Source organism: Podarcis cretensis, assembly GCF_951804945.1.
Source record: "Podarcis cretensis genome assembly, chromosome: 1".
NCBI lineage: Eukaryota > Metazoa > Chordata > Lepidosauria > Squamata > Lacertidae > Podarcis > Podarcis cretensis.
Genome location: NC_137170.1, coordinates 77,067,754 through 77,095,640, shown reverse-complemented (window position 1 = coordinate 77,095,640; position 27,887 = coordinate 77,067,754). Strand labels below are relative to the sequence as shown.

Here is a 27,887-nt window from a genome sequence, read left to right as displayed (position 1 = left end):
GCAGCTCTGGAAACTACAGGGACATTCCATTAAGAGGGGGATGGGGATGCAATCACCCTTGAGCTTTTTTCAAAGTAAAGATGCATAGGATTGTGCTGTAAACATAATGATCTGTGCCTTCTTTTCCATTCTGGATTAGCCTTGGTTTCTCAGCCAGTTTGGACATTGCTTGTACTGAATGGATCCTCTGGTTCCTTGGAAAATACCACCCAAACCACTCAAATGATGACGCAAGATGGAATGTAGAGGAGACAAAATTTATTTTTTCATTACAATTTTTCTATGACAAATTGAGTGGAGAGATCAGCTACAACTTGCATCTGCCCAACAGGAGAGCCACAAGAGCATCTTACACATTTAGAAAAAGCAAGCAAAAAACAAGGGGGGGAGTGGCAAGCAGCTCTAAATGTATTCCAAACAAGCGGATTCCTCTACTGAACCTTCCAAAGGTCTGCAGAGAACGCTCTCCTCCTTTATAGACTATGCCACATGCCTTTTAAAGGGGTGGTGGTGGTGGTGGTTAGGCTGCTGTTAGCAGTTGCCTCCAAGAGACTGAAACATATACCATTACCAGTCCACTCAGTGCTAATGAGCGAGAGATACTTTTTGATATATAATATACGGCATTCATGATAAAATCTCTTCAAGACAAAAGACTTGTGTTCAATCTTATCCTGATTTGAATGACCACCTAAAGAAAATTTAAGACACTTTCTATACAGCTTCTCTTAAGAAGAGCTTTGGGCACTTAAGTTTGAAATGAAAGTTCCTAGAGTATTTGTACTTGATATTACTCAGTGAGAAGCTATTCAGTGACCTTGAATTACTAGTTCAGGGTTGAAGACTGTTAGGAGGAACTAAGCAAGGATTTTAAAGAAGTGTATTTCAATATACCCATCGTAACTCAGGACATGCTACAACTCCCTTCCCCAACCTGGTAGTTTTAGATGTTTTGGACTGCAACTCCAACCAGCCCCAGTCAACATGGTGGGCACCAGGTTGGGGAAGGATGCTACAGTTTTAATGACATCTCCAATATACTTCTGTATCTTTCACAAGCTTACAGACACACCATGGTTTTTGAATGGCAGCATCTTGTTAGCAATCCCAAGCAGGTGTAGCCTTCTCTAGATATCCTGATGCTTATCTGCATTCCAAAGTATTCAACCCAACCAGGAGGGTGGGGTTGGGGGTGGGGTTGTAGTCTAGGACAGTGTTTCCCAACCTTGGGTCTCCACCTATTTCTGGACTCCAACTCCCATCATCCCTAGCTAGCAAAATCAGTGGTCAGGGGTGATGGGAATTGTAGTCCAGAAACAGTTGAAGACCCAAGGTTGGGAAACACTGGTCTAGGACATGCAGCCTATCCACAAATGTATGTTCAAATTCCTGGTGCCTTTTACTCCCCCGTGTTCACCAGCTTTTCTATTGTGTTGCTCTTCATGAACCAGATTTCATCTAGTTTAAAATAAAGCATCTTCAGCGAAGTGTGCTTGGCTCTGCATCAGAACAGCTCTTTGTTTAATCTAAAAGTTGTGTTCTGTGTTATCCGTGCTGTCTCGCAACCTTAGGGCTGGGCTCCAAAATATCAATGGAACATTTCAGATTTATCTAAAAAGATACTGGAAGACTTCATTTACCAACTAAACAATGACGTTCCAGTTTGTTTAACTAACATCTACCTAGCTTACCTCCACCTTCCTGTCCCGAAGGGCTGCTCCCAGACTTCTGCTTGCCAGGCCAAAATAGACGCCAATGCAGAGGCAGCTCTTTTTATAAAACACTTTCCATAAAAGTCTAGGTAACCAGAATCAATCTGTGCAGAGACCAAGCTTCTCGTAGCAGAGTAAGTTTCGTAACAATAGTGGGGAACCTTTTTGGCTCGGCATGCCAGATCTCCCCACAACCCACAGGTCAACTCTTGACAGGTGGATGATCCTGGCCACCTGCCAAAGTTGGCCCATGGGGTTGGAGGGAGAGAGTGACCAAGCAGGATTCAAACCCCTGCCTGTCAGCTGTTGAGCAGGAAGATCAGTTGTGCTTTCTGCAAGGGCAGGTTGAACTTGCCCCACACCCAAGGTTCCCTGTTTTATCAAGAGATCTACAGGATTTTTCTGTACTGAGAAACGAGAGTCAGAGTAGCTGTGACTTGATTTAATAGTGGGGTGTGGGGAGAGGCCATATTTGACAAGTTGTTGAATCTCCAAAGCAACCTTGAGCAGGAAAGATCTCACAAATATCATGGTCACTTTCCTTACACCCGCAAAAGAAGCTGGGAATTATGTAAGGTGTGGGAAACCAAGAGAAAGAACTTGTAACAATGTATCGCGAAACTACAGTACCTGAATGGGGTTGCTCAGACCAAAATCAAAACTGTGGCCGTTTATAAAATATGAGATGGAGAACCCAATCATACCTTATAGAAATACCCATTTCCACAGTTATAACTTCCCAAGGACTCTCTACTCATTGGAGCCCATCTAACCCAAAGTGATGTGGACCTGCTATGTTTCTTTTAAAAATGCAAATCAGGACAATTTTGCTATATTCCCACATCCCCACAATGCAAGAAATACTACGGGGATCATTAGCCCAATGCAAATTCCGTGGTAACTTCCCAACTACCTAGCACTTCCCCCATAAACAACTGTGAAAGATTCTGTTCTCTATGTTGCCTTTATATATATATCAATAAATTAAAAATGGGGAACAGCTAGGCAAGTGAATCTAAAAGCATGTATAAAGGGTTCTTTTTTGGAGCGGATAAATAATAAAATTGTAGGATTGGAAGGAACACCAAAGGGTTCATCTAGTCCAACCCCCTGCAATTGTGTTAATTTAAATATGGCATTTATAGTTCTTATGCTTAAAAAGGAATAGCATGTCAAGTAACCAGATGTTTGAAGAGCTCATACAATGCTGGGGCTCCTTAGGTATGTTTTTATTATAACTTTTCTATGGCCTGTATCATTCGAGGAAGGACAAGTGTTTGTTCAATGGTCACTAGTAGCTTTTCAGATTTTTTTTTTTTAAAAGATCTCTGCTCCTTCTTATTTAAATTTTAAAGTGTCATATTTTTTTTCCTTTTAACTTTCCTGATTTTGTTCCTAATGCCTACAAGACACAGTAGAAAACTCCAGTGTGTTTGTGGGTGAATTTGGAGAGAGAGTGGGAGGTGGTTGTCAGTTGCATTTACACACTGCCAGTGCTTTTTGCAAAACCAACGGCATCATTATCTCGATCAAACACGGTGTAATAACCACCGATGAAGACATCACCCAGGATCCAAAGAGGTCCACCAGGTGGTGGGACATCCAAGGCTGAAAATCCACTCAAGCAAAGAGTTTCTCCTTGAACAGTAACCTACAGGGAGAGAAAAGAAGGTGTGGGTTTTTTAAAAACAAGAGAGTGAACGAGCGAGAGCATATTAGTCTTCTCTATAGTTGCACCTTGTTTGCTTCCTTTTGCAGTTTAGTGTTCAGGAGCACCTAAAGAGCCACCAGTTGTTGAAGATCATGCATACAATCCCTCTTCAATATATATATATATAAGCCCAAACATATCCTTGTAGAAAAACCGTGGTCAAACAATGTTTTATAGATGTGCATTGACCACTTAAGCAGCATTTATTGGCCCCCACAATATTTATTAGTTTTCAGTCCTCTTCCTGCTCCTCCCCCAAAAGAATTTGCTCACTAATCCTTCACTTAAGTAATTGGTATGCAATGAGAGAACTCAGTCTTAAGGTTTAACTATCATGTAAAAAGACACAAAGGCAGAGTCCATTGTGCTTTTAAGAGTCCTAGCTATTTCCCTGAAGTGCACAGGATCCAGTGCAGATATAACAAATCTATTACTAGATGCTGGATGAACATCAATAAAAGCATCCGGGGGACCCAAAACTGCTGCTTCTAGGATAGGTTGGTGAGCATTCTTAGGATGATCTCATAAATAGTTTTGAACTTACCTTCAAGGCATATAGATCTGGAGTGAGGGCATAGGATTTCCCTCCCAGAACCAAGTTCACAGTGGGAAGGGAAGACAGCTTATCACACGGAAGCATGTACTGAAAAATAAAAATAAATTGGAAGTATAAGAACCTTGTTGTAGAGCTATGAATTTTGACTCCTGAAGGTGTGTAGACAAGAACTAGCTAGTGACTCCACCCTTCTCCCTAAAAGGGACTTGTTTAGGCTATTCTTCTTCCTGGAACAGGGGAACCCCTTGGATTTTTCCTGCTGGCAACAAACATCTTGTCCTCAGCTGCAGTACAGGGGCAGCACTGAGCCACTGCTCATTGCTAGGATTACAGTGAACATTAAGTTCTCTATAAAAATCCCAAACATTACTACTACTACTACCTCTTACACTTCATTAGTGCCACATTCTGATGCCTTTCCCACAAAAAAGCCATATATCTGGGCAGTTAAAGAGATGGAAGATCCATATCTTGAGTGGACCTCCCTTGCTGTACCTTTTAAGAACTACACAGACAGGAAATTTATCATTATACAGCAATTCTCAAAGTGCTGAAGCAGCAGCTGAAGCTGAACGTAGCAGAATTTCTCCTCCTATACTATTGGCTGAAGGAGTTCTCTTAGACCCAGCTTACACAGCATGCAGGCTACAAATAGGCCCTTTGAGTGTAAGAGGTTCAGCCCTCAATTGAGCCACATTTTAAGCATTCTTCCCTCAGCCACTGGTCTGTTTGCATGTAATGACAGGATGTCGATGGCACACCTGCAGAGGCTGCTGATCACAGGCATGCTAACATTACGCACAAGCGCCAATGCGAAGCGCAACATGTGGGATGTTGACACTGTAAGAAGTCCTGCATGCTGTATAAGCCAGACTGGAGTATGGACCTGAAAATCCTCTGAGGTGGAAGGAAGGGTGTATAGAACTTATTATGGCCAATTCTTCCTAAGCAGGTCTGGTTGTGGGGGGAAAGCTGCAGTACTGTAACATAAAGGTTACCCAACATTTGAACCGCTTTGAACTAGTAACCAAGCTGCTTTTGAGGTAGCAATCCAAGCTATTGGCTGTATCTGAACCCAGTTGAGACCAAAACCAATATATAGAAAGCAGTGCTAGAGAACCTGTGACCCTTCAGATGTTGGATTCCCAAATCTCATCAGCCCCAGCCAGTGTGCTCAATGTGTGGAGTAGAGTAGAGCTGGAGCCTAACAACATCTGCAGGGTCCCAGGCTAGCCAGCCCTGAGAGAAACAGTCAGGCTGCACATATGGATGTCCCAACATTAGACCCACCACCTCACCCCATTCCCACATTACCTGTCCTTTAATGATTGGCTTAGCTCCAATGGCTTTCTGCAGTTGCTTAATTTCATCTGTTGGGCCTGTAATGAGGGAGGTCCCTGTGTCTACAATAGCTTCACAGCCATCTTTGCACACAGTCAGGCCATTGCCAACGTCAACCCTGGAAGAAGACAATTCCCAGATGATTTTTTTTTTTTTTAAAGAATTCAATTTTACCCACCTTTGTGCAGTTGGGTGTAGCAATATCCTCAGCATTGGGGACTGAACTCCTTCTGTGCTACATGGCACAGCATGGAAGATTTTAGGAGAGTGGGGTTTCCCCCCCGGAGTCTTTGCTTACTGCAAGCCCTACATGGTGTTACACAGCTCCCATTGGGGATATAGAACAATGCTTTATTGCAGGTAATCTATATGCTAATAAACTATGGACCCCCTTGTGCACCTGTGAAACAAATGAGAGAAGCAACTCACTTGTCCATGTGGATCTGCCAGTAAGCTTTGCGAGTGACGTTCACCCAGGTGAAGTCCCCAGTATAATATTGTGGGTCCACCCCACCGAAAAGCAATTCACCTCCAGTGGCTGCTTTCGGATCCCTAGAAGAGGCAGCACACAAGTGGAGAAGGGAAATGTTAGTACAAAAACGGAGGGAGATCCATAGCTTCAGAGCAATACACTCAATGAACTGTGGAAATGTAAAGTGGAAAAAACACGTAAGGACAAGGATACAGAAGTGATGCAGGGCAGGGAAAAGGCCCCCAGAATCCAAGGGAAGCAATGCCATCCTTTGTGTACTTGGCATATTTCTTTAAGTCTGGCTTTCAACAGCTCTGCTACCCTAAGCAGTCCTACCAGTGAGAAAGCCCAAACCGAACTCAACAGATATCTTCCCAAGTAACATGTGCACCAGATTGGGTGGCAATCCTTTATCATGCACACCATGGTGGTCTATCTAAAGAGCTCAAGACTGGTCTGTGTATGGTTTCCCATAGGGCTGCACTGCAAGCCTTCAGACCATTCTGAGCCTGCACCTGTGTCGTGCTCATTTGCTGGTTCCCTGAGCCCTTTCACAGTTGTGGGCATACTCTGCTGGGGAAACCCTTGGCCCATACCCAGTAACAATGGGGCATTTCATATATGATGCTGCAGGACTCTTTATTCATGATCAGGTGATTTGCACCATATAGTAATCAATGTTATGCACTGATTTTTTTGTGCATATATTGTATTGTGTTTTTTAAAAAAAAGAATAAAGAATTGGGTGTGTCACAAGACAGAAATGAGTCAAAGGATATCAGGACATTTCTAAATGACAAACAGGAACTTCTTCCCCTGTCCATCACAACCTGCTATTCCCTCTTCTCCTAATGGATGCCACACATAATCTTTCCATCTTCTTAAAAGGGCTTTATCTTTACGCAGCAAATATAGGCACCACCACCACACATATGAAATAATTAAGACGTTTCCTTTGGGGATGGAAATGCCTTTCCCTTTGGTCCTTGGCACACAAGTTAAAGCAAGGTGACATTCTCACCTGTTCAGATAAAAGGAAAACAGGTTCTTCTCCATTAGTGCCTGTTGCATTGCATTGTCAAAGAAAGGCAACACTTTATCCACGGAGATCTTAGGGTATGCCAGGCCAAGGATGCCATCAAACTTTGCAGCAATGAAAGTGATACCAGGCTGCTTGACAGCTTCACCAAACAACTGATTCTGGACAATCAGGTCACCAATCTGGGAGAAAGAGAAAAGAAGGTTGGGAGAACCCAAAACATACACATTTACACCATTATTGGAACAAATATGGTATCATTCTTCTGGTAGTAAGATAAAAACATGCTCAAGTGGTGCCAGGATCCCTCCCTTCTCAATACATGCCATATAAAGGCACATGGAACAAACAGAGAAATCTTGAAAAACATAAAAGCTGATAAGGAGCATGCAGTTGCCTTCTTAGAAGCCATGCAACTTCCATTATCATCTTGCTATTGTATTCATTTTGTAATTTTTAAGCGATTAAACTGCTTTTCTAAAGCTCAAGGCTGTGAGCAACAACAAAGGCGAGTGTAACAAAAACCCTCAAACAAAGAATACAGGAACTAGACACAGAACCAAATGCTTGCTGAAAAGAGGAAGTTTTATCACCTCTCTGAAATCGCAGAGATGTTAAGCTCTGAACTTCCCCCAGGCAACAATTTTCAAACCTTGGGAGTCACTGTGGCAACAGCTCTGCTTTTTTCTGCTCCTGCCCTTCCTTGCTGCAGAGCCACAAAAGTGAGCAATGCCAGGTGAATCTGACCAAAGGCGGCACAGGGTGTGGGAAGGAGAAAGAAATACCATCCAGGGCTTCACATGAATTCATCTAGACTGTTTCTTCGCCACTCAATTTATGACCAGATATGATGAAATTGTGAGACTTGGCAAAGATTTTGTTTGGTATGTCAGAATTGTTCTTTCTAATCTCTTGCTTGTCTTCCTCACTATTTACATTCAGGAGGTATTTTAAAAACATCCCTGCTCACCCAGGCATTTGATGGTTGAAAGATACTGTTCCTAGCAACCTTGAAATTATTAGATGTGAGAACATGTGGCTATTTTAATATGGTTTTAGATGCTTTCGAAGTTTTTCCTTGCTTTATTTTTTAATTGTGCTGTTATATTGCTTTATGGTTTGCCACCCTAATTGTCTTTGGGGGGCAGGGCAGGACAAAAACTTAGTATATGATTATTCTGATTTTTTCTGCTCTGTTAGCAAACGCTCCTAAGAATAAAAAGGGACAAGACAACTTTGCCCTGTAAAAGTTGCTTCATCAGCCAGTGATTACATGCATATCATAGTTAAGTCTCCCTTGCTCCCCTTTCCTTACAACGAGACACAATGGCTGAAGCTTTTTCAGAAACTAAGTTTCAGTGCTTGGTGCTAAATGCTGCTTAAAATAATTGTATCACCCTAGTCTAGCAACTTCCATCAACTTAACCTGGACAAGTACAGGCTCCCTTAAGGCCACAGTAGCTGTAGTTTATTTGAGGAGGATTACGAACAAACCATGGCAATTCTTTCCATACACATGTGGCTTTAAAACTGGCCACTGAAGATGGCAGGCTCATAGAAAGGACTGGCAAAGAGAGCTTCTGGGGCCTTTCAAGGCACACCACGAGAAAAGCTGTTTTAATGTGCAGCCACAGGACAATAAATTTGAAACTAACTTCTCCTACCTTGTCTTTTAAAAAATAATAATAATAATAAATTACCACAATGCTGTCATTTACTTTCTAAGCAGCAAAACAAACCCACAGTGCTCTACATCAAAGCTGATCACTGGCTAGGCAATCTATGTTTTGCGAAAAGCACATCCCATATGCCTCACAAACTTTTGGTACTATCCCCAGGAGTTCCTATCACACTACAATATTTTAGTACTCTCATATGGTGGTAGTGGTGGTAGGCTGTTGTTGTTTTGCTAAAGTCTCAAAGCTTTAACAGCTTGGAGAAGTGAATTATTGGTGATGTACTTACCGTTACATGATCTTGGCTGAGAAATCCTGACAGGCTCCCAGTACCATAATGGATGGCAAAGTCTGTACCATTTTTCACATACGAGCTGGACTTGGAAGAATCGTATTTGTGATGCAGCACTGCAGGGGGGAAATAACACAACACACACACATAAATCCACACACAGTCTACCAACTTGGAACACTTGACAAATATTTGAGGAGACACCAACCCCGTGTTCCAGATCAAACAGAAACTATAAGCCAATCCATAACTCCTTTCTCACAGCTTTTTAATTAGTGTTAGGAACCAGTTTTGCAGCATTTAATTAAATGGAGAGAAAACAACAATTTTTTTTCATTATGTTCAGTTTTCTTGATTCCTGTATGTAAATACACTCAAGAAACAAGCAAAAGGCAAATGTGCTTTGATGCAGACCTGACCTAAGAGATGCACTTGATGTAGTATTTATTCTGGAAGAAAAAAAAAACCAGGACAGACATGGACAGTACCCACCCTGTAGCGTCACTTATCAGCCAACAACCCATAATATGGACAATTATAGGTTTCATTTCAAAACAACAAATTTCTAAGCCAGCCAAATTGTTCTGAAGGGCTAGAGTGAAATACTGAATAATAGCAAATAGCAAGGTTACTGCTAACCCTGATTATGTGCAAGCTTAGGGACTGATGGACTGGACTCATTTTATAAATGGAGGCCATGGTTACTTAATAATCACAGCTATATCGCCTCCTGAACATCTTAAGTGGAGAAGCAGTGAAGACATCTAGATGGCATATGAACCTAGTCTTCCTCTATAAATTGAACTTTTTATGCCATGCCCACAATGGTATCAGGGATGTTTAGGAAAGCAACTACAGTTAAATTGTAGTCCACCGGGGCTTCCGGAGAAAGGTGGTCTTTACCAAATCTTAGCTAGATCTGGCATGGTTGTAGCACAACTAACTCTGCCTGTTTCAAGTCCCATCTGCTGGAGAGAATACTTTTTCATTCCTCTTGAACTAAAGGGACTTCCAGAATAGGGTAGAACGACTGCCAACATGCATCTCTTTACCTGAAAGCATTAGCACAAAGTGCTTTCTAAAGCTCTTCGAACACATGGAGAATTAAGTGGAGAGATCCAATCTGGCTGCTAAATTGGATTTGGAAAGTATATTTTGGGATTCAAGTATACCTGGCAGGTTTATTTCTTGAGGATTCCCAAGACATGAAAAACCCGGGTACACGTGCTGAGCTCACACACTTTTCAAGAGGGCTGAAAGTAGTTTGAGGGGCTTCATTTCCTATGAGGCAGGCTTCTTCTTTTTTTGTCCTATGCATTTCTAGTCAAACAGGCTTTACAGAATAAAAGCTTGCAAAACCAGCTGGGTGTACATAACAAGAGTAGAACACCCTCTTTCAAACCACCTTTAATAAAGTCATTATCCGTTTTCCACCTAAAGCAAGGGTGGCTAACAAGCAGCCCTGCAACTACTGCTGGAATAAAACTCCCACCAGCCCTCACCAGCATGGCCAGTGGTCAGGGATGCTTTAAAACTCCCATCAGTTTCAGCCAGCGGAGTTGCTGCGCACAGGTACGTTCAGAAGATGTGGTCCCCGTGATCTCTACCAATGTGCACAAGGGTCTCATCACAAGCAGAAACAGCTGCATTTAATTCAATAGTCAGGGGAGACTCTTTAAATTAGTTAAAAGATGGAGTATATTTTATCATCACTTTAGGCGCTCAGAGGTAAAAAAGGTGGAATGATCAGCCACCAACTCTGTTTAAGTCAGCCTTTCTCAACCTGTGGGTCCCCAGATGTTGTTGAACTACAACTCCCATCACCCCTAGCTAGAAAGGCCAGAGCTCAGGGATGATGGGAGTTGTAGTCCAACAACATCTGGGAACCACAGGTTGAGAACCGCTAGTTTAAGTGCTCTGACAGATCCTCTGGGAAAGAGAGTGAAACACAGTTGACAGCATAAGTTGTAAATCAGTGCTGGCTCTCCAGATGCTGCTGGACTACAAGTCCCATTGTCCCTGACCACAGGGTCCAAGTTGGCTGGGGCCAACGGGAGCTGGAGCCCAGGAGCAGGTTATCCACTCCTGTTCTAAATGGCAAAATGTTATTCAGAACTAAAGGTTATATTTAAATTTCAAATTGCTTCATATTCCTTGTGCAAGGTTATATGCCTCAATAATATAAGAACAGTGACAGATAGAACTGGCTGACCAGTTTCCAGTGTGCTGAGGAGCATGCATCCCAGGAGAGAGAGGTACACTTCTTTGCCTCTCAAGCAATGGTCAGTTGAATCAAAGTATTCATAAAAAGCAGCAAGGAGTGGGGAGTCAAGTTGGAAGCAATATTAAAAAATAGTGGACAGGAAGTACCAGGCTTCTCAAAATGAAGCACAGGACACAATCAGTGATATGTCAAATAAAATTCTTTTTTAAAAGTTAGTCATTTTCATGCAAAGTAAGAGCTTGGCTTAGGCTTTATCACATAAATACACTCTAGAGGATTAATGGATGGTGCTACTTAAGTCAGTCAACTGAAGAGATACTTACAGCAAGCAATGTCCATTAAGTGGCACTTGACAGAAGGCACCCAGAGGTTGGAAGAGCCAGTGTCGAAGACCACAGTAAACTTCTGTGGGGGTGTCCCAATGCCAATCTCTCCATAATACTGAGCCTGTAAAATGAAAGTTGAGATGAGAAGACAAAAGATAAGAAGCTGATCATTCCAGGCTAACACCAGGTTTGCAAAGAAATAAAATAAGCATCACTTTCATGGTACTGGATTGCCAAATACAACGCTCATTACCCCACAGTACGGAGGATTACTACTAAGGGATCATTCTTACCACAGTGTTATTTATAGGATTGAGAGAAGTCAGTGGCTACTGCAAAAGAAGCCAACAAACTTACGTAACTACCCCACGCCCATATCAAACTGCATATAGAGAGAGGGAGCAAGAGTGTGCACCAGGGAGGAATAATGATCAGAGTGTCAGACCAGGAGTAAGGAGACCCAGGTACAAATTCCCACTAAGATATGAAGCTTCCTTGGGTGTCTTGTGAGCGAGTCATTCTCTCTCAGCCTGAACTACCTTACAGGTTTTCTTGTGAGGAAAAAAATGGGGCAGGAGGGATGGAGGCAATGAAGGTTGCGTTTAGACCCTTAGAGGAAAGGAAGAAGATGCAAAGTAAATAAATAAAAAGAAGGGGGAGTTGGCTGTATCAAGATGAGGAGACTCTAGATGCAAGTCTCATTTGCTTCCAAAAGATGTTGCAAGGGTCACCAGCTTGCATGTTTTTGCTGTATATTTTTTGCGTTTTCGTGGCTTTTTTGTTTTGTTTCGTTTCCGTGACTGTGTGGAACCCAGTTCAGCTACTGATTGATGGATTGTGTGACTGCAGTACATTGTTTATTGTTTTCATTTTATGGATCAGTTGTCTCATTAGATAGTAAAATTCATGTTAAATTGCTGTTTTGGGGGTTGTTTTTAAAAGTCTGGAACAAATTAATCCATTTTGCATTCCTTTCTGTGGTAAAGCGCACCTTGGTTTTGGAATGCTTTGGTTTTGGAACAGACTTCCGCAACTGATTAAGTTTGAGAACCAAAGTACCACTGTAGTTATTATAAACTACACTTTGCCTACACTTTGTCATTATGATTGATATCACATGTGGGGCTTAGATGAGGAACCTGTGGCCCTCCAGAGGTTGTTGGATTACAATTTCCACCATCATACCCAACCATTGGCCATGCTGGATGGAAGAGTTAGAGTCCAGCAGAATAAAGAGAGCCACAGACTGCTCATCCTTGGCTTAAACATGGCAATGTTTAATTGCCAGTGTGTTCGGAGCACAGAGATGCATTATGCCTCTCGATTATTCCCAAGAGTAAGGCCTTAGCCACTCAGAGCCAAGAGATTTCACTCCAACCCTAAGAATGAATTGCTACCATTCACTTATGTGGAAGTACTAAAATGCTCTATTTGAACAAGGGCTAAGCCAGCTCTTTACTGCAAGTTCATTCCCAACATCCAAAAATCTAGCAAATGCTCATATGCAATGGCTCCGTGATGGATACAACAGGATGTCATCATTCCTCTTCCTTGGTTCCCTTGGGAAAGTGTGCTTGAATTTAAAACAGAGTATTGTATCCCAAACATTCCCAAAACGTATATGCAAATCTCTCAGCAAAACTTCCAGTCATATATTGCAATAGAATGTCTAACTTCCTTTAGTGTGGGTGGGTGGATAAGAATGACAGAAGGTGTACCCAATTTCATCCTCAATGTTTGGGGGTTACCGCCTTACAAAGGTAGATTCAAATGTCCATGTTTTGGTGACAATATTTAAACTTCACTTGGCTCAGCCAGTAACTTCATATTGCTTACCAGCACATGTGCTTGCCTATTCAGAGTTCCTTGGGCACAAGTGCGCAAAAACTGGTGGATGAGAGGAGCTCCCAAGGCAACAGCTAATGACACGGCCAACAGCTCCACCACTCAGCGTGGGAGATGCTTTTCATTCCTCTGGTCAAGCTACTTGGGTACAAAAATGTTACCTGCATTCTGTGCCTACAGCCTATGGAGATTAAAGGAAATTATACTGCCATCTCCTCCCTGGCATCTCACATTAAAACCATTATTGTATTAGGGCAGGGTGTGTTTTCTAACCTAGTACCTATATAGCACGTCATATAAGCCAAAGATATTGGCTATTACTCTTAAAGCATAGTGGAGAATTAGAGGCTGTAAATCACCTTGTAATTAACCAGGACTGCTGCCTTGATATTCATTTTGTACTTAAGCAACTTTTGTTCACAAAGGCCAGTGTTTTATGCAACATTTATCTGTATGAATTCTCTCTCACACACACGGAGGAATAAAGTCCTGGGTCAGTTTTTAGAAATCATTATAATCCATTCTTGTCCATGCTCCTAAAGCTAAAGTTGAGGTGCCACATGGTCTCTACACATATTTTTTTAAGTATGCAGAATCTTTGCTGCAATGCAATAAATCCTATGTATTGCTCACCTGCACTTCCTGGAATAGTTGCTATACTATGAACCACCATTCAGGCAGGAGCCTGGCAGCCTTTGCACTCAAATCAGAAGGGTAGTTTAAGTGTTTGAACCAGGAAGAGGCTCACATTCCAGATGGGAGGAATTAAGCCATCTAGAAAGAGGGAGCGGAGTTCAACTAAGTTTTGGTCAGAGTAGACCTATTGAAATTAATGGACCTAACTTGCCACATTTAATTAACTTCAATGGTTTTACTCTGAGTAAAACTGAATTGCATTCCATCCAGGCATGGGGAACCTGCAACCCTCGAGACACTGCTGGGCTCCAACTCCCATCAGCCCTAGCCAAGGATGATGCAATGTGTAAGTCCACCAGCATCTCAAGAAAGATTCCCCATCCTGCCTAAGGAGCATGTGAAGCTGCTCATGCTTAGGATGGTCACTTACCAGGACATGAACGTGATGGGAAGGAATTGCTACATATCCATTTACTAGCATCATTTTGCAGATTCCTCCATTAGGACCTACACTGTTGTGAAACACACAAACCTCTTTTTGGGGGAGACACAGGAAGGACTCTGGAAGTGAGACACTGCCTCCAGAAGACAAGCAGTAGCTCCCTCCCTCCCTACCCTGAAACAATGAGTGGGAATTCTGCAAGCAGCAACTAGAGCAATGACACAATGGGTTTGTGCTAACAGCAGCCAGATGGGTCCTGCTGTTTAACACAGTCCAACAAGTGGCAGGGCAGAACTAAAAATGAAATAGCACCTATCCTATGAGAGGGCACAGAACTTGCACACTACCCCTCCCCAAGGTTTCCCCACACCCATTTTTGCGATGTGTTAAAGGGAGAACACTTGTAACAAAGGTCCACACACACCGCCTTAGCTAAGCCTTTCTCCTCCAACACACTGAGTAAATGGAGGTTACTTGCTCCTCATCCCTCTCTAGGGCTGCAGCTACTATGGCAGGGAATATATTCCAGACTCCTCCAACTTTTAAACAAGAGGGAGGGAGGGAGACTCTCTTAGGCTTCCAAAGACATCCTAGCAAACCATGAAGTCAGCATTTGACTCAGTTGCTCAATGAGACATAAACATGTTCCCTTTCTGCTCCAGCATAAGCACCAGTGAGTGCAAAAGTAGCGTACATGCTGAACCAACAAGGATTAAGTAGGTCTTTACGCCTTTTGCTTCCAGTACATGTACTGACCATAGAAAGGGGGTGAAAGGGAGGGGAGGAGAGGACTTTCCAGTTGCAAAGAGCTCTTCATCTACCACAATCAATATCCTGTAGCCTGCTGAAATTTGCACTTAATGGAAGAATGCTTTGGATGTTTCCTCCCTCCTCAGCTGTCACGGCCATAGTATGCAACAGACAACAAACCTCACTTTAAAAAAAAAACATTAAAACTTATTGGAGCAGGATTCCTGCTAAACTGCTTAGGTACAGCTTGCTGTTCCCATCCGCTGGCAATTGCTGCACCTCAGCAGTGGGGAAAGCTGCGCCTCTTCCCATTTTTGCTGATCCAACAGCTATTACAGAAGTTCTGCCTGGAGAAAGAAGAAAGGGTGGCAACCCAACACACATGACATATATATATATTTGGCTCCAGAACAGGTTTGTGAACTTTGCCAAGTGTTTTCCTGGCATGAGTAGGAACAGTGCACTTATTTTTTCATCTTGAGAACCACAAGCATTTTCATTTACATTTGAATGTGTTGAAAACTGCTGATGTGGAGCTACTGGTTGCTTATACCCCTCTTCAGGTATACCTGCCAGGAGACTGCTGCAATCCACAGCAATATATGGATTGGGATCTTCAATCTGGGATGAGCAATAATTGACTGAAGGCTGGCAAAAACATAGTTTCTCTTCTCTCTACCACTTTTGAAAGCAAACTATAAAAAGGGGACCATGAGCTGCATTGATCACAGTCTGTTAAGGCCGTTTCTAAGCTGTCTGCTGCAGACATAGGGCTGCCACTATATATAAAAAGCACAGAGAAACACCATACCTGCTATATATAATTCCCTAGCATTGGTGTCTCTACTGAGCATTTACCTGATGCCACCACCACATATGCACCTAGTCCATCCTGCCTCTGTTCTGCACTGCAACCCTTAATAGTTGCACCTGCGAGGCTTGTGTGTGTGGTCATCCATGCATTATACAACTAGAATTGTAGAGTTGGAAGGGACCATAAGACTCATCTAGCCCAACCTTCTCTTTTGTCCAGTGTCCACAACCCTGAGATTTAGAGTCTCATGCTCTACCGCCTGAGCTATCCCTTTGCCAGCAAGGGCAAGAGTTAAGACATACATCAAGTGAAGGATTTCATATTTGGGTGGCTCACTTGAGTTTGGCAATTAAAGATAAGAAATTCACTTCACTTCTCCCTTCCTAATATAGACAGGCCATTGTGTAACAGCCACCATCGGGACTGCTTCTAAAGAAAGATGGAATAAAGCCAAGACAGGTATGAAGCTGTTACAACACCTAAACAGATTGGGTTGGTGGGGGGCAGCCTTACTCTAAGTGATATTAATTGGAAAGCTGACTCAGAAGTGTCTTGTTCTTGCAAATTGCAAATGAGGTGGTGTTTAGAGGAGTGGCAGCAACCTGGCTAGGAGGGCTAGGCCTTAGGCTAACAGGGAGTTCCTCTTGGAAATATACAGAAGAATGATCTCCACCTACACTTTTTCCAACTTTAATTTTGACCACTTTAGAATGCTGTCACAATTACAACCCTGACCACCTTTGCAGCCTTAGGGAAGGAAGGGCGAACATCCTATCGGCCGTAAACAACAGTAGCACCCATGGACCTGCCATTTTTTGTATCCACGGAATGTGTCTAGTGGTGTTGGGTTCCTTTTGCTTTGTGTGCAAGAGGTGCTGGGTTCACATCCCAGGCAAAACCTTGCACCTTTACGTTTTATAAAGGGAGCGCATCCAGATTCAGGCTCCAATGTAGCCAAGTAGTAGGTCTGAAAACTCTGGAGAGCCTCTACTAGCCAGTACAGACAATAGTGAGGCAGATGGACAATGGTTTGGTGCAAGGGAAAGCAGCTTCCTTTACAGGATGCTCCATTGTGAGAAGCTTGACTAGGCATAGCTATAAAAGCACCGGGAATACATATTTTTGCCTGTGTGGATGAGTGCGGAGTGGTCTGGGTGTTTCAGAGAGCTTCCAGTCCACTTCGAGAAGATTGCCCAAGTTTGCTATTTGCCAACAGCAGCAGTAGTTTTTAAAAAAACAACTGACAGTAACAAGCTTACAACAGACATGAAGCAACTTTTCCTTCCACTTTTGCCATTTTCAGAAGGAAAGGTGTTGCAAAATAGGAGGATATAACAAAGATTCAATGCAGTGAAAGAGGGACAAGACTGACCAGCTGATGTTGGAAACAACAGCATCAAGCTGAGGTTTGGGGGGGGGGTTGTAGAAGAAAGAAAGAAGAACTAGCTGAAGCCAACCACTTCTATATTGGACTTGTCGAATTCATCCAGATCTCTATCCACCAGACTTCCCCAACCTGCTGCCTTCCACATGTTTTAGACTACTCCAAATGTGCGAGGGCTGATGGGAGTTGTAGTTCAAAACATCTGGCAGGTCCCACATTGGATTAGTGTGCTGCCTTGTTCTGGTGTAGCAGCCAACTAGTCGAAAGCAGCCTCACTTTGTAATGGTGGATCAGCATAGCCACGGGTGTGCCCCACCCTAGAGGCTAAATGCAATCTAAATTAGGACTGGGCTGTAATTTTGAAGAAGTCTTTTACAGTACCCAAATGAGAAGTCAACACTGCTTCCCATATTAACCTCAAATATCAACCTATGCAAACAATCCCCTTGCTTGCAACATTCATTTTAAAAAAGGGGGAGGAGGAGAGAGAGAATCTTCCAGATACATAATTCTAGCAGAGCAACACCCAAAACTGTATGCTCCAACAGGATCTGAAATGTGCCCAGAAGAATTAAAGCTTTCCCTAAGAACACAAGTGGGACCTGCAAGAAAATGTGGTGTAGAACGATTCCGTTCAGGATTCCAACCACCCTGTTTCCCCTCCCAACAGGCAGTCAGCATTCCATGCCCACTGAGCATGCTCAAGCTTCATCAAAGCATTTTTCTGGGGTCCCTCCATGGGATTCTCTTGATAAAAAGAGTTGTTCAGGTCTGCAGTTCCATTGGAAGGCTACTTAACCGGGCAAATGAGTTAGCAAATCCAGTTGTATACATGGGGAAAACATTGCCGCATGGCAAAAGGATTTATAAGCTTCTGGACTATGTGTGTGTGTCGCAAGAAAGAGCTCATCAGTAAGCTATTATTTGCACAATTATCATGTCAGGAGCTCTGTTACAGTTTATCTGTCTCATGACTAGACTTCAAAATAGATACACAGCCCTTTTGTAGATAAAGCTAACTGAAACTAGCTGGGTTTTTGTACCACAACCATGAACCCCCGTAGTCTTATCTCCTCATGGAACAAGACAAATGGGGAGCATTGCAGGGTGGTAGGAAGGGGGCGGGGAGCAAGTCTTAGATGTAGCACTATTCCAAAGCTAGCCCCAATCCAGCCTATGCAAAATACCCAGAACACATCAGAGGCAGGAGGGTGAAGCCTTGTCACTTTTTGTTCATTTAAAAAAGTAACAAAAAAAAAATCACTGGTAGCGCAATCAAACTTTTACAGTGCTTACGATCTCATTTGCCATTCTTCACAAAACAGGAGATAAGGCAAAAAAAAAAAAAAAGAACCATTGAATATATTCTGCTTGTCCCAAAAGTGAAAGGGATATATCTGGGAGCAATCTATTCTCTCCCATCACTTTTCTCCAAGCCACTAGGTTTTGAAGCTTGCAGTTTAGACCCAGTGTTTGGGAAAATGCCTACCATCTACCCGTTAAATTCAGCAACACTTACTGTTGCGGGGATATAAATAGAATTGTTTGATGATTGGTTGCCAATTACAGCTGCTACAGATTTCGGGTGCTTCTGGTAACAAACACTTTAATAAAGGCATTTGTAATTTCCTGCAAAAAATATACATTTCTCATGCATGGTAACAAACCAAAAAGCCTAGCATTAAAAAAAAACTTGGGACATTCCTTGAAAGTTTCTAGATAATTATCATTTTCTGAATATACAGGGAGAAATTTAGCAGAGAAAGTCCCTGGTATATGTTCTTGGAAGGGTGAAGTATAAAGGAAGCAAAGCAAGCAGAATATCTGCGATTGCCTTTCTCCAAGGGAAATAAGGACAATCAGGTTTGTGATGCCTGCTCTCCTCTCTGGTCCATCCTCCAATATCTTCAACTGCTCCAGTGACCTGCAGTCAGGAGGAAGTTACAGATCCTACTCTTGAGGCATAGAGGCATATAGTGATGCACTACCATTGCCCCAAACCCATGTGTTATTTCTACATGGCAGGCAATGGAAATGAGGAAAGGTATGACTGCTTGAGGGTCTCAAGTAGTTTCACACCCCTGAAGAGCAGCCAGTTCCATTTCCATGCACAAAACTCGACATTAAAAGTATATTACTACAAGCTGCATGCTGATACAAGCTTTATGTAAACTGTTAATTATAGGATGGGGGGAAGAAAGGCATATATTTGGTAATTTCTTTTAGTACCCTGGGTTATGGAAGGTTTTAGTGTGGCCTTGTAGCAGCTGAGAGAGAATACTGACCCTGCTCTAGGTCAGTGCAGTAGTAGCCTGACAAAAGGAGTACACAGGGGCTGCCACACACAACACAGGGCATGTGTTTACCATTTGCAACCTGGCAAGAATAAAATGGCAATGCAGTCCAGCACTGTTTTCTTCTTTTTCTAATAACCGGTAAAAACATTCTAGATGGCCTTCAGCTCTCATTAGTTTGAAGGGCTGATCTACACATTCAGAGAAGCACATGATCCAGTGCTCTTAAGACTGCAAGTATTTCAGGACACAGGTATGGGCTCAAGTGTTTAAACAGCACCATCTGCCACTTGAAGTCAAGTATGTCATGGGAAAAGATTCCAGTCTATGTTTCTCTCTGGTCTGCTGCAAATAGATGCAATCTGATAGGTTCTATTTGTATTAACTCCAAATGTGGAAATTCAGTTTTTTTTAAAAAATGGCATGAGACAAAGCTTTCTTCAAAAAGGGGAAAAATGGTTTCGGAGCAGCCACGTATTGCACAACCTTCACCTTGCACATTTCAACATCAGAGGTAGAGCTTGATTAAACACTTCTGTCCCCCTGCTTGTAGAACTCCCTTGGGATTGGCAAACAAAGAGGACAAGTCACAGGAGAAAACTGGATGGCTGACAAGAGCCTGGGGCAGGGAGTGGGGGGGGGGAGAGAAGCCAAGATACTTGCTTTCCCAAGAGACAAGGCACACACAATTCAGAGCACAGCAAGCCCAGGCTGCACCTCAAGCTGGAGAAGCAGCCCCCAAACTCTCAGGCTTCAGCTGCTATACTGGCCACTCACATAACTTCCCCATCTGTCACAACTCTCTCCAGACACAAGCATGTCCCTTTAGGATGTTCAGCCTGGATTTCTGCAGGTACTGTGGCAAAAACCCTCCGCAAGTCTAACTGAAGGTGTTTGGTACTTCTGAAGGAAAAACAAAAGCCATCCTCCCATATTCAGAATGCCTATCATGAACAGAACACCGATGCCCCACCCTACTACAGGCCTCAATGAGTGGGTCAAGGAAGTGACTGACTGTGGCCAACTGTGAATGCAAGAATTACGAGAAAGGGAGTAGCAAGCGTGGAGTGATGGGCAGAAGTTATGTAGTTAATTTCAATTCAGGAAAATGTGTACGAGGACAGGGAAAGTCAAGAGACCATATGGAAAGATCTTTACGGTCTTGTGATTTTTATTTGACGATTTTAATAAGACAATTGGATCCTACTGCTTATCGGTTTTACTGTATATTGTATTGTGGTTTTAAATAAAGAGGCCACAATACAACTACCTTCCCATGTCAGCAGCGGCCCACTTTCAAAGACAAGGATAGGGAAGCTTTTCTGATAGGATGGGCAGATCTTCATCTCACCCAGCCCAGCAGGCCAGTCGACAGGCATGTGAGACAGCTCACCTGCCAATCACCTGCCATCAGGTGATGCTTCCCCCGAAGCCCTGATTCTCAGGACTTCAAAGCAAGCAAATCACAGGGCTTTCAAGCAGCCCTTTATAAACAGCCTCGTACCAGGCAGCACTTCAAAGGAGGAACCAGGTTGTTCCTTCAGTCAAGCAAGGTGTGCTCCTACCCATCCATCAGCTGATGGGAGAACGGGAAGATGCCTTCAAATGCAACATGCAAACATCCTGGGCTTCTACTTCAAAGCTCTGTGGTTTAAGGAGAAATGCTGGGTGTGTTGGTATTGGAGGTACACTCCTTTCTGCCCAAAGACAACCAGAAGCTTTGAACTATGAAGTCAACATTCAGATGGGTTATTAGAATACAGTTATTTACAGAAGCAATTCTATGCCATCATATCATAAAAACTTTTTATACCACCTTGTCATAAAATTTTAACAGCACGTCTTGTGAAAATATAAAATGTCATTTTAATAAATTAACTTTTGAAAATACAGATAATCAGTAAGGTGACTGCATGATCAGAAATCAAATATTTCTGGTCATGAATTTAATGCCTGCTGGCATTAAAAAGTCTTCAAGAGATGCTTGAAAGTCAGAAGTGAGGATGCTTGCCGAAATGGTTTCGCAACAAGAGACCAGTGACACTAAGTGCTCAACTTCTAGTCGAGGCCAGTCAGGCTTTTTTAACATGGTGTTAAAACTGGACTAGATGGTCTACAAGACCCCTTCCTCCAACTTTAAGATTCTACCTGATGATCATTCAGTAGAGCCATCCATGCCAAGCACCATTTGGGCTTATTCTCACATTTGCCAAAATGACCCAACGGTTCACCACCTGTACAGTGGTACCTCATGTTATGGATGGGATCCATTCTGGAGGCCCATCCATAACGTGAAATGCCCGTAACTTGAAGTACTGCATCTGCGCAGGCGTGATTTGGCCCTTCTATGCACCAGTACCAGTTCCGGTACTTCCAGGTTGCTGTGGGATGTAACACGAAAAGATGCAACAGGAAGCAGACACAACATGAGGTATAACTGTAGTTCTAAGAACTACTCAAAATATTTACATGTAAATTCCAATAAAAGATTGAGCGTCACATTTTTATATGGAATCTTTTCTGTTACTTCTCTATTGATGCAACATGGCATCATAGCACATCACCTAGACCAACCTAATCATGAAAATCTGCTGAGAAGTGCAAGTTGGCCTTACACACTTCCCTGCTCCAAAAAAGCACTATTATCTCACCAATTCAGATTCTGAATGTATCCTGTTTACTTATCCCTTGGCTTGCAAGCCAGTATTACATTATGGCATCATTAAATCAGCAGGAAAGAGGAGAGATGGCTGTTACAGCACTTTAAAAAAAAAGTTCAGAGAGGGAAACGGTTTGCAGAGACTGTAGCAAATTTCATTTCAAGCTACAGTGGCCTCTTTTCAGAGTTCAATGGTGGCACTTTCTCTGCGATTTATAAAATGGCAAGAAGAATTCAGCGACAAGTTATGACATCCTAGCACTGATGGGTGGTCTGCATCAAAATCCTATTAGGGAAGAAGACTGGACCAACAGCTACTGTGAATCTTTGTTAACTGGATTAAGTTTCAGCCTGTTCAGGTATGAGTCATCCTTTTAAAGTGTGCAGGAAGTGACGTGGGGAGCAGAAGGGTTTTCCAAGAGGAATGCAAGTGAAGCCAGTGGGATTGCCAGAAAACTAAGTTCTGCTCAGAAGCTTCTAGTTCTAGCCTTATACTTGGTCCTGTAGCCCATGGTTATCACACGGTTAAGTCTACGCTCGGACTTCCCCTGCATGTGAAGACAGGCTGTGGTGGATTCAGCAGGCAAGACCAAGAGTGGATCCAATGGTCAAGAAGGTGCTTCTGCATGTGCTGTAGATGGGAGTGAGGGGCAGGTGGAGCTCATAAACCTGGGAAGGTAGCCCATCTAGGAGAAGATTCTAAACCTCCGCTGCCTTGTGAGATATCTTCGGGAGAAGATATGGCTAAGGAGTAAACACCATGCAAATCTGGAGTGGAGACCCCAAGACGGCTGGATGGGGCATTAAACACCTCCTTCCAGCAACTCCTACAGTGAAGCTGGTGCCAGACATATTGGTTTCCTTTGGACCACATCAGCGAGGCCGAGACGGGGGGGCGGGGTGGGGGTCTTGCCTTCAGGTTTTTCCATACACATTTCCCAGGCTTGGGCCCTGGGGGATGTCACTTTGGTGATGCTAATGCAGCAGTTTGACATCACCCCTGGAGGCGCTCTCCACTGTCTCTTGAAACAAATGGATGCCAAGAACAGCAAGTCTTCGCTTGCTCATTTGCGAGCGTTCTTTCTTCAATGTCAAGATCATCCGAGTCATAATGGCTATGATCCTACACGTCAAGCCCTCAGGAGCATCCTCCATATCTTATCCAGTCTTAAGCTTCCTTGATTTCCTCATACCCCTCCTACACATTCCCATTTGCTTCAACAATTACCTTTGCACAAGGCAAACAGTCATTATCAGCCTGCCCTATCTCCCACAAACACACGGCTTCTCTAGAAAAGGAGTCCATGCCCCAAGGAGTGCAGCGCTTCAGTGGGAGGAGAATTCACATGGTGCTGATACACTGAAATGCTTCTGGGATGACAGCACAAGTTCTCTGCATGCCAAGCCTGCCCAATGAAGAGGAGGATGTGCAGTTGTGACCCTGAAACATTGAGTGCTGGGTGTTTACAGATACCACTATGGATAATTTTCAAGGTCTGTTTTAAATGTGACCTTCTCCCTAATGGTTTTATTCACTGAGACAGGCAAGGACAATAGCAGGGTTCCAGGATATTGCTCTACCACACAGATCCCAGTCACCAAGAAGGAAGAAACAGTCAAAGCATTAGGAGGAGTGACAATCAACTACTACAACTACTATACTTACATCCATGTAGTTCTTCAAAGCTTCTGGGGTTGGTGCGCCCACATCAGCGCCCCCAAATTTGTATTTCAGCATTTCCCCCAACTCATTCAGGTCTTGGACATTGGTCCCATATTCTGTGTAGATGCTGCGCATGGAGGGGAACTTCTTCAATGGAATTCTGTCAAGCAGAAACAATTTGGGGACCATTATCAATATTATCTAGTTTCAATTACAGTGGTACCTCTGGTTAAGTACTTAATTCGTTCCGGAGGTCTGTTCTTAACTTGAAGCACCACTTTAGCTAATGGGGCCTCCTGCTGCCGCTGAAGCATGATTTCTGTTCTCATCCTGAAGCAAAGTTCTTAACCTGAAGCACTATTTCTCGGTTAGTGGAGTCTGTAACCTGAACCGTATGTAACCTGAAGCATATGTAACCTGAGGTGCCACTGTATACAGCCAAAGATTATCTCAGAGAAGTTCAAAAGAAATACATCTCTCTTTGCAGCTAATACAGCAACTTTCTCTTTTGTCTTCATATCAAAAGAACAAGCAGCCAGGTTCTCCATTGGGGTTTGCTTACTGACATGGCTCCTGTGAAGTTCATGGATCCTTGCTAGTCTACCCCTACAGGGAATTTGGCAGCATTTATGGGAACCTCCCTTCTGGATCCAGTTTTGAAACTTGATTTCATTTTTTTATATGTTAGATTATGCTGGGAGGCTATCCTCAGGGAAATTTGCCAACTAGCTTTTGATTACAATTCTCTTAAATGGCACCTTTCATCTGCAGATACCAAGCAGCTTTTAAAGCTGACAAACGAAAGTACCAAAAGATAGCAGATTAACAACTGAACACATCCTGTGCCTGATCACTTTTATCACCCAAAGAGCCATATACGGTATGTGCCCCAACAGAGTATAGCAACAACTATACTTCCTCTTATAATTATTATTCCATGTCATGCATCCATAACCTGGTGCTCTTAGTAATAACAAATGCATTAACAACAACCTGCCTAACACTTCACAACTTTTAGCTGGTTTGCCTTTGTGTAACAAGATGCAGCCTCCTGGCAAGCTCATGGCTGAGGAGGATAAAAGCACCAGCTCCAATGAATCAGTGCTTCTTGTCTGACAGTTTGCTTGAGCAGCCTGGGAAAAGGCTTTGGAACAGCAGCATCACCCCAAAGCCACAAGATGCTGAACAGACATCAGAGCAAGAGTTTCTTTTCGGCTAGGAGTCACTCACACTTTAATAAAGTAACAGACATGCACAATTCCAGCAAAGCAGTTCAACCCAAACTGGTATTTGCAGAAAATCTAGGTTAGGTGTTTTCCGGTATATCCTAGGGGTTTGAGTTCAATGGGATATATTTGCAGTCAAGTGTGTATGGTATACACAGTGTTAGATACTACCAAGAGTCAGTGGAACTATCTGCAAGTTTATGATCCCTTCAGATTACAGTAGCCATAGAAGCAGAGCTACACAATTTTTGGCTGGCTGGAGTGGCCAACTTTTCTTCTTCTTCTTTTGCCACCATCTTCGAGCATGTATAGAGAGGGAGGGAGTCAGCAGGCAGCTTCTCACCATGCCAGGGAAGAAGTAGCAAGATCTCCATACGCACACACAAGGGAAAGGGGTGGAGTGGAGTTATCTTTCCCACCCTGGAAATTATAATGGGCATTTGAAATGGGTTTTTTAAAAAAAGTTTTGATCAGCTGCGTGAAATACACTTGACCTGAGTATTGACTTGATTAGGACAAATATATGCTAATCAGCAAGATTTGATACATTGCTAATGGCATATTAGTTTTATGTCACTGGTTCATAGCTAACAATCACTTATATACAAAAGAAACTAACTATAACTTTTTGCAAAAAGATAAGCTACCACCTGGCATTCTTGGTTTTGTGGAATATTTGAAACAATGGTCTACTAACAATAACTGACCAGCAGGTTGGCCAACCCAGCACAAAGGCAAGAGACTACTCCCACTGCAGATTCTCTGCAATGCATGGAAAACAGAGGCAGAGAAGGTAAGCATGTCTTATTCTGCTGGGTATTTAGAGACAGGTGGACAAGAGTTACTTGTCACCACTGCTGAAACACTTTTGTGGATCTCAGGAGATGAAGTGACCTATTTCAATTATGGCTGGTTCTCGGAACGCTCCCTTTCTATGGGTATGGCCCTTTCTGAAATAATTCAGTCTTCTCTGCAACTGGTTATGGCTCAGGTTTTTAGCTGTTTCAACATGACTGGAACATTTAGTACTAACAGAAAGCAAAGACTGGGAAAGCTATAACTTTGGTCAAGCTAGACCCAAGTTTTAAAGCACTGCCAACCACGTAGGAGGCACTTTCTACATGTCAGAACATCAGCCATCAAACTCGTTTGCTTACTATGAACATGTGATGGCGTTAGTCTTTATCCGAGTGCCATCCCTTCAAACAGGTGTTGTCTCATGTGTGTGTGAAAGCAGGGGTGGGTTGGGTGTGAGAAACCAAGTGAGCAGAGTTTTACAATGCCTGTGCCTATAAAAATCTACTCTTGGAGCTCTTTTTCTTATGTGATCCATCAGTGGGGCACTGTCTCAATGTTCAAAGCTCCTTACCTCAAGCACTTGGTGCTTGCAGTTTTTCTGAAAGTACGTATAATAAACTAAGCAGGCTGGGTTATTTGGTAACATCTATTGTTCTTAACCAATTCTATTGCTTTATTCTTTTTGTAAACCACTCTGAGGTTGCTGTTTTTACAGTCAAGCAGTATATAAACTGTATGAAATAAATAAGTCCTGTTAATAAGTATCTGAGAAAGGAGAAGATTCACAGGCCACTCAGTACTACTTCTCATGCTCAAGTTGCAACCCTAGGTACACTAACATGGAAGTAACCCTCACTAAACTAACTGGGTCTCTCAGTAAACCTGCATAGAATCGTCTTGTCAAAGACAACTTGCCTACAGAGCATAATACCTCCTGAGGGTGTTACTTCTTCCAATAACTAACTTCCTGCCACACATCAACTAAATCTTGGTTTGCACAGCAGCTTGATCTCTAAAATCCTCCCTCTACCTATCCTCAAATCTTGATGGCCCCCCTTCATTACATTTTATACGGAATTGGCACAATGAGAGCCAGGAGTATCACAAAATTGGGTACCAAGGGGGTGGCAGAAATTATACCCCGACAGCAAAAGCCTGCATTCTTTGCTACATCAGCCTACAACCTTAACCCCTTACAAGGAAGTCAATTTGGTGATATTTTCTTAAAAGATAAAACATCCTTGGAGGGGAGAGGCCTACCAGTATATTTGGGCAGATGTACACACGGATCCAAGCTCCCTGAAGCACACATTAACCCTCCTTTGGGGCTGCCCCAACCTTCCTTTTAAATGAACTCTCAACACTCCCCCCTTCAAGGAAAGGATCCTGCTCGCTCGTCTGAGAGCCCGTGCAACCGGGCAGATGACAGCAGAGCCGCCCCGCCCCGCCAGGCAATCGAGGGCAGCACGCCACGAGCTGAACTTGACGGAGCCCTCGAGATGTCCGCTCTTTCCGGACACGCCCTCCCGGGGGAGAAGCTAAGCCGTTGATCAGCAGACACGGGGCTCCATTTTACTCCAAACACAACAACCCTGCAGTTTCCTCCAGGTTGCAAAGAAAGCTTTCCTTATCTCCCTCCGCCGCCCCCTCTTCTTTCCAGTCTCCTCCGCCAGCCAAGGAACCCCGAGCGCTTGGCGACTGTGCGAGAGGAAGGCGACCCTCACCTGATGAGCGCCGAGCTAGCGACCACCAGGGACGCGAGCAGGATTAAAGAGCGGAGGCCCATGACGACGGCGGCGGCTGGGCTGGATCGTAGCAACTCTCAGGTACCGACGGGGAGCAGATGCGCTTCTTGTGCTGCTCCGAGTCCGGTCTGTTTTGCACACCCGCAGCCCTCCCGCTATTAAGGGGAATGACTGAGCAATACAACCCCGTGACTGCTTGGTCAGCTGACCGCTCAAAATGTGCACCTCTCGGAGTCACGTGGTCCCCGGAGGAGGAGGAGGGGAAGGTCTTTAACCCTGTAA

At 43.4% G+C, this 27,887-nt stretch overlaps 1 protein-coding gene across 2 annotated transcripts; it reads right to left on the bottom strand.

The window, feature by feature from the left end:
• Positions 1-243: 243 nt before the first annotated feature.
• Positions 244-27,798, bottom strand: CTSD (cathepsin D). Of its 2 annotated transcripts, none has more exons than XM_079987444.1 (10): positions 27,585-27,798; positions 23,840-23,996; positions 11,347-11,470; positions 8,797-8,915; positions 6,814-7,013; positions 5,750-5,872; positions 5,294-5,438; positions 3,968-4,066; positions 1,344-3,363; positions 244-1,205 (listed from the first exon to the last, which is right to left on the bottom strand). In XM_079987444.1, exons 1-9 carry the CDS (start codon positions 27,644-27,646, stop codon positions 3,193-3,195), a joined length of 1,200 nt encoding a protein of 399 aa, XP_079843570.1. In that variant the 5' UTR covers positions 27,647-27,798; the 3' UTR covers positions 244-1,205; positions 1,344-3,192. The 2 variants fall into 2 exon arrangements, with proteins under 2 accessions (XP_079843570.1, XP_079843571.1); XM_079987445.1 differs by having other exon boundaries at positions 1,357-3,363.
• Positions 27,799-27,887: the final 89 nt, after the last annotated feature.

Coding starts and splice junctions, on each gene's coding strand:
- CTSD (XM_079987444.1), bottom strand. CDS start 27,646: ATGGGCCTCCGCTCTTTAATCCTGCTCGCGTCCCTGGTGGTCGCTAGC. Junction 8,916..11,346: donor CTTAATGGACATTGCTTGCT/GTAAGTATCTCT, acceptor TCCCCCCTGCAG/TGCTGCATCACAAATACGAT. Junction 5,439..5,749: donor TGGCAGATCCACATGGACAA/GTGAGTTGCTTC, acceptor GTCTTCTTCCAG/GGTTGACGTTGGCAATGGCC.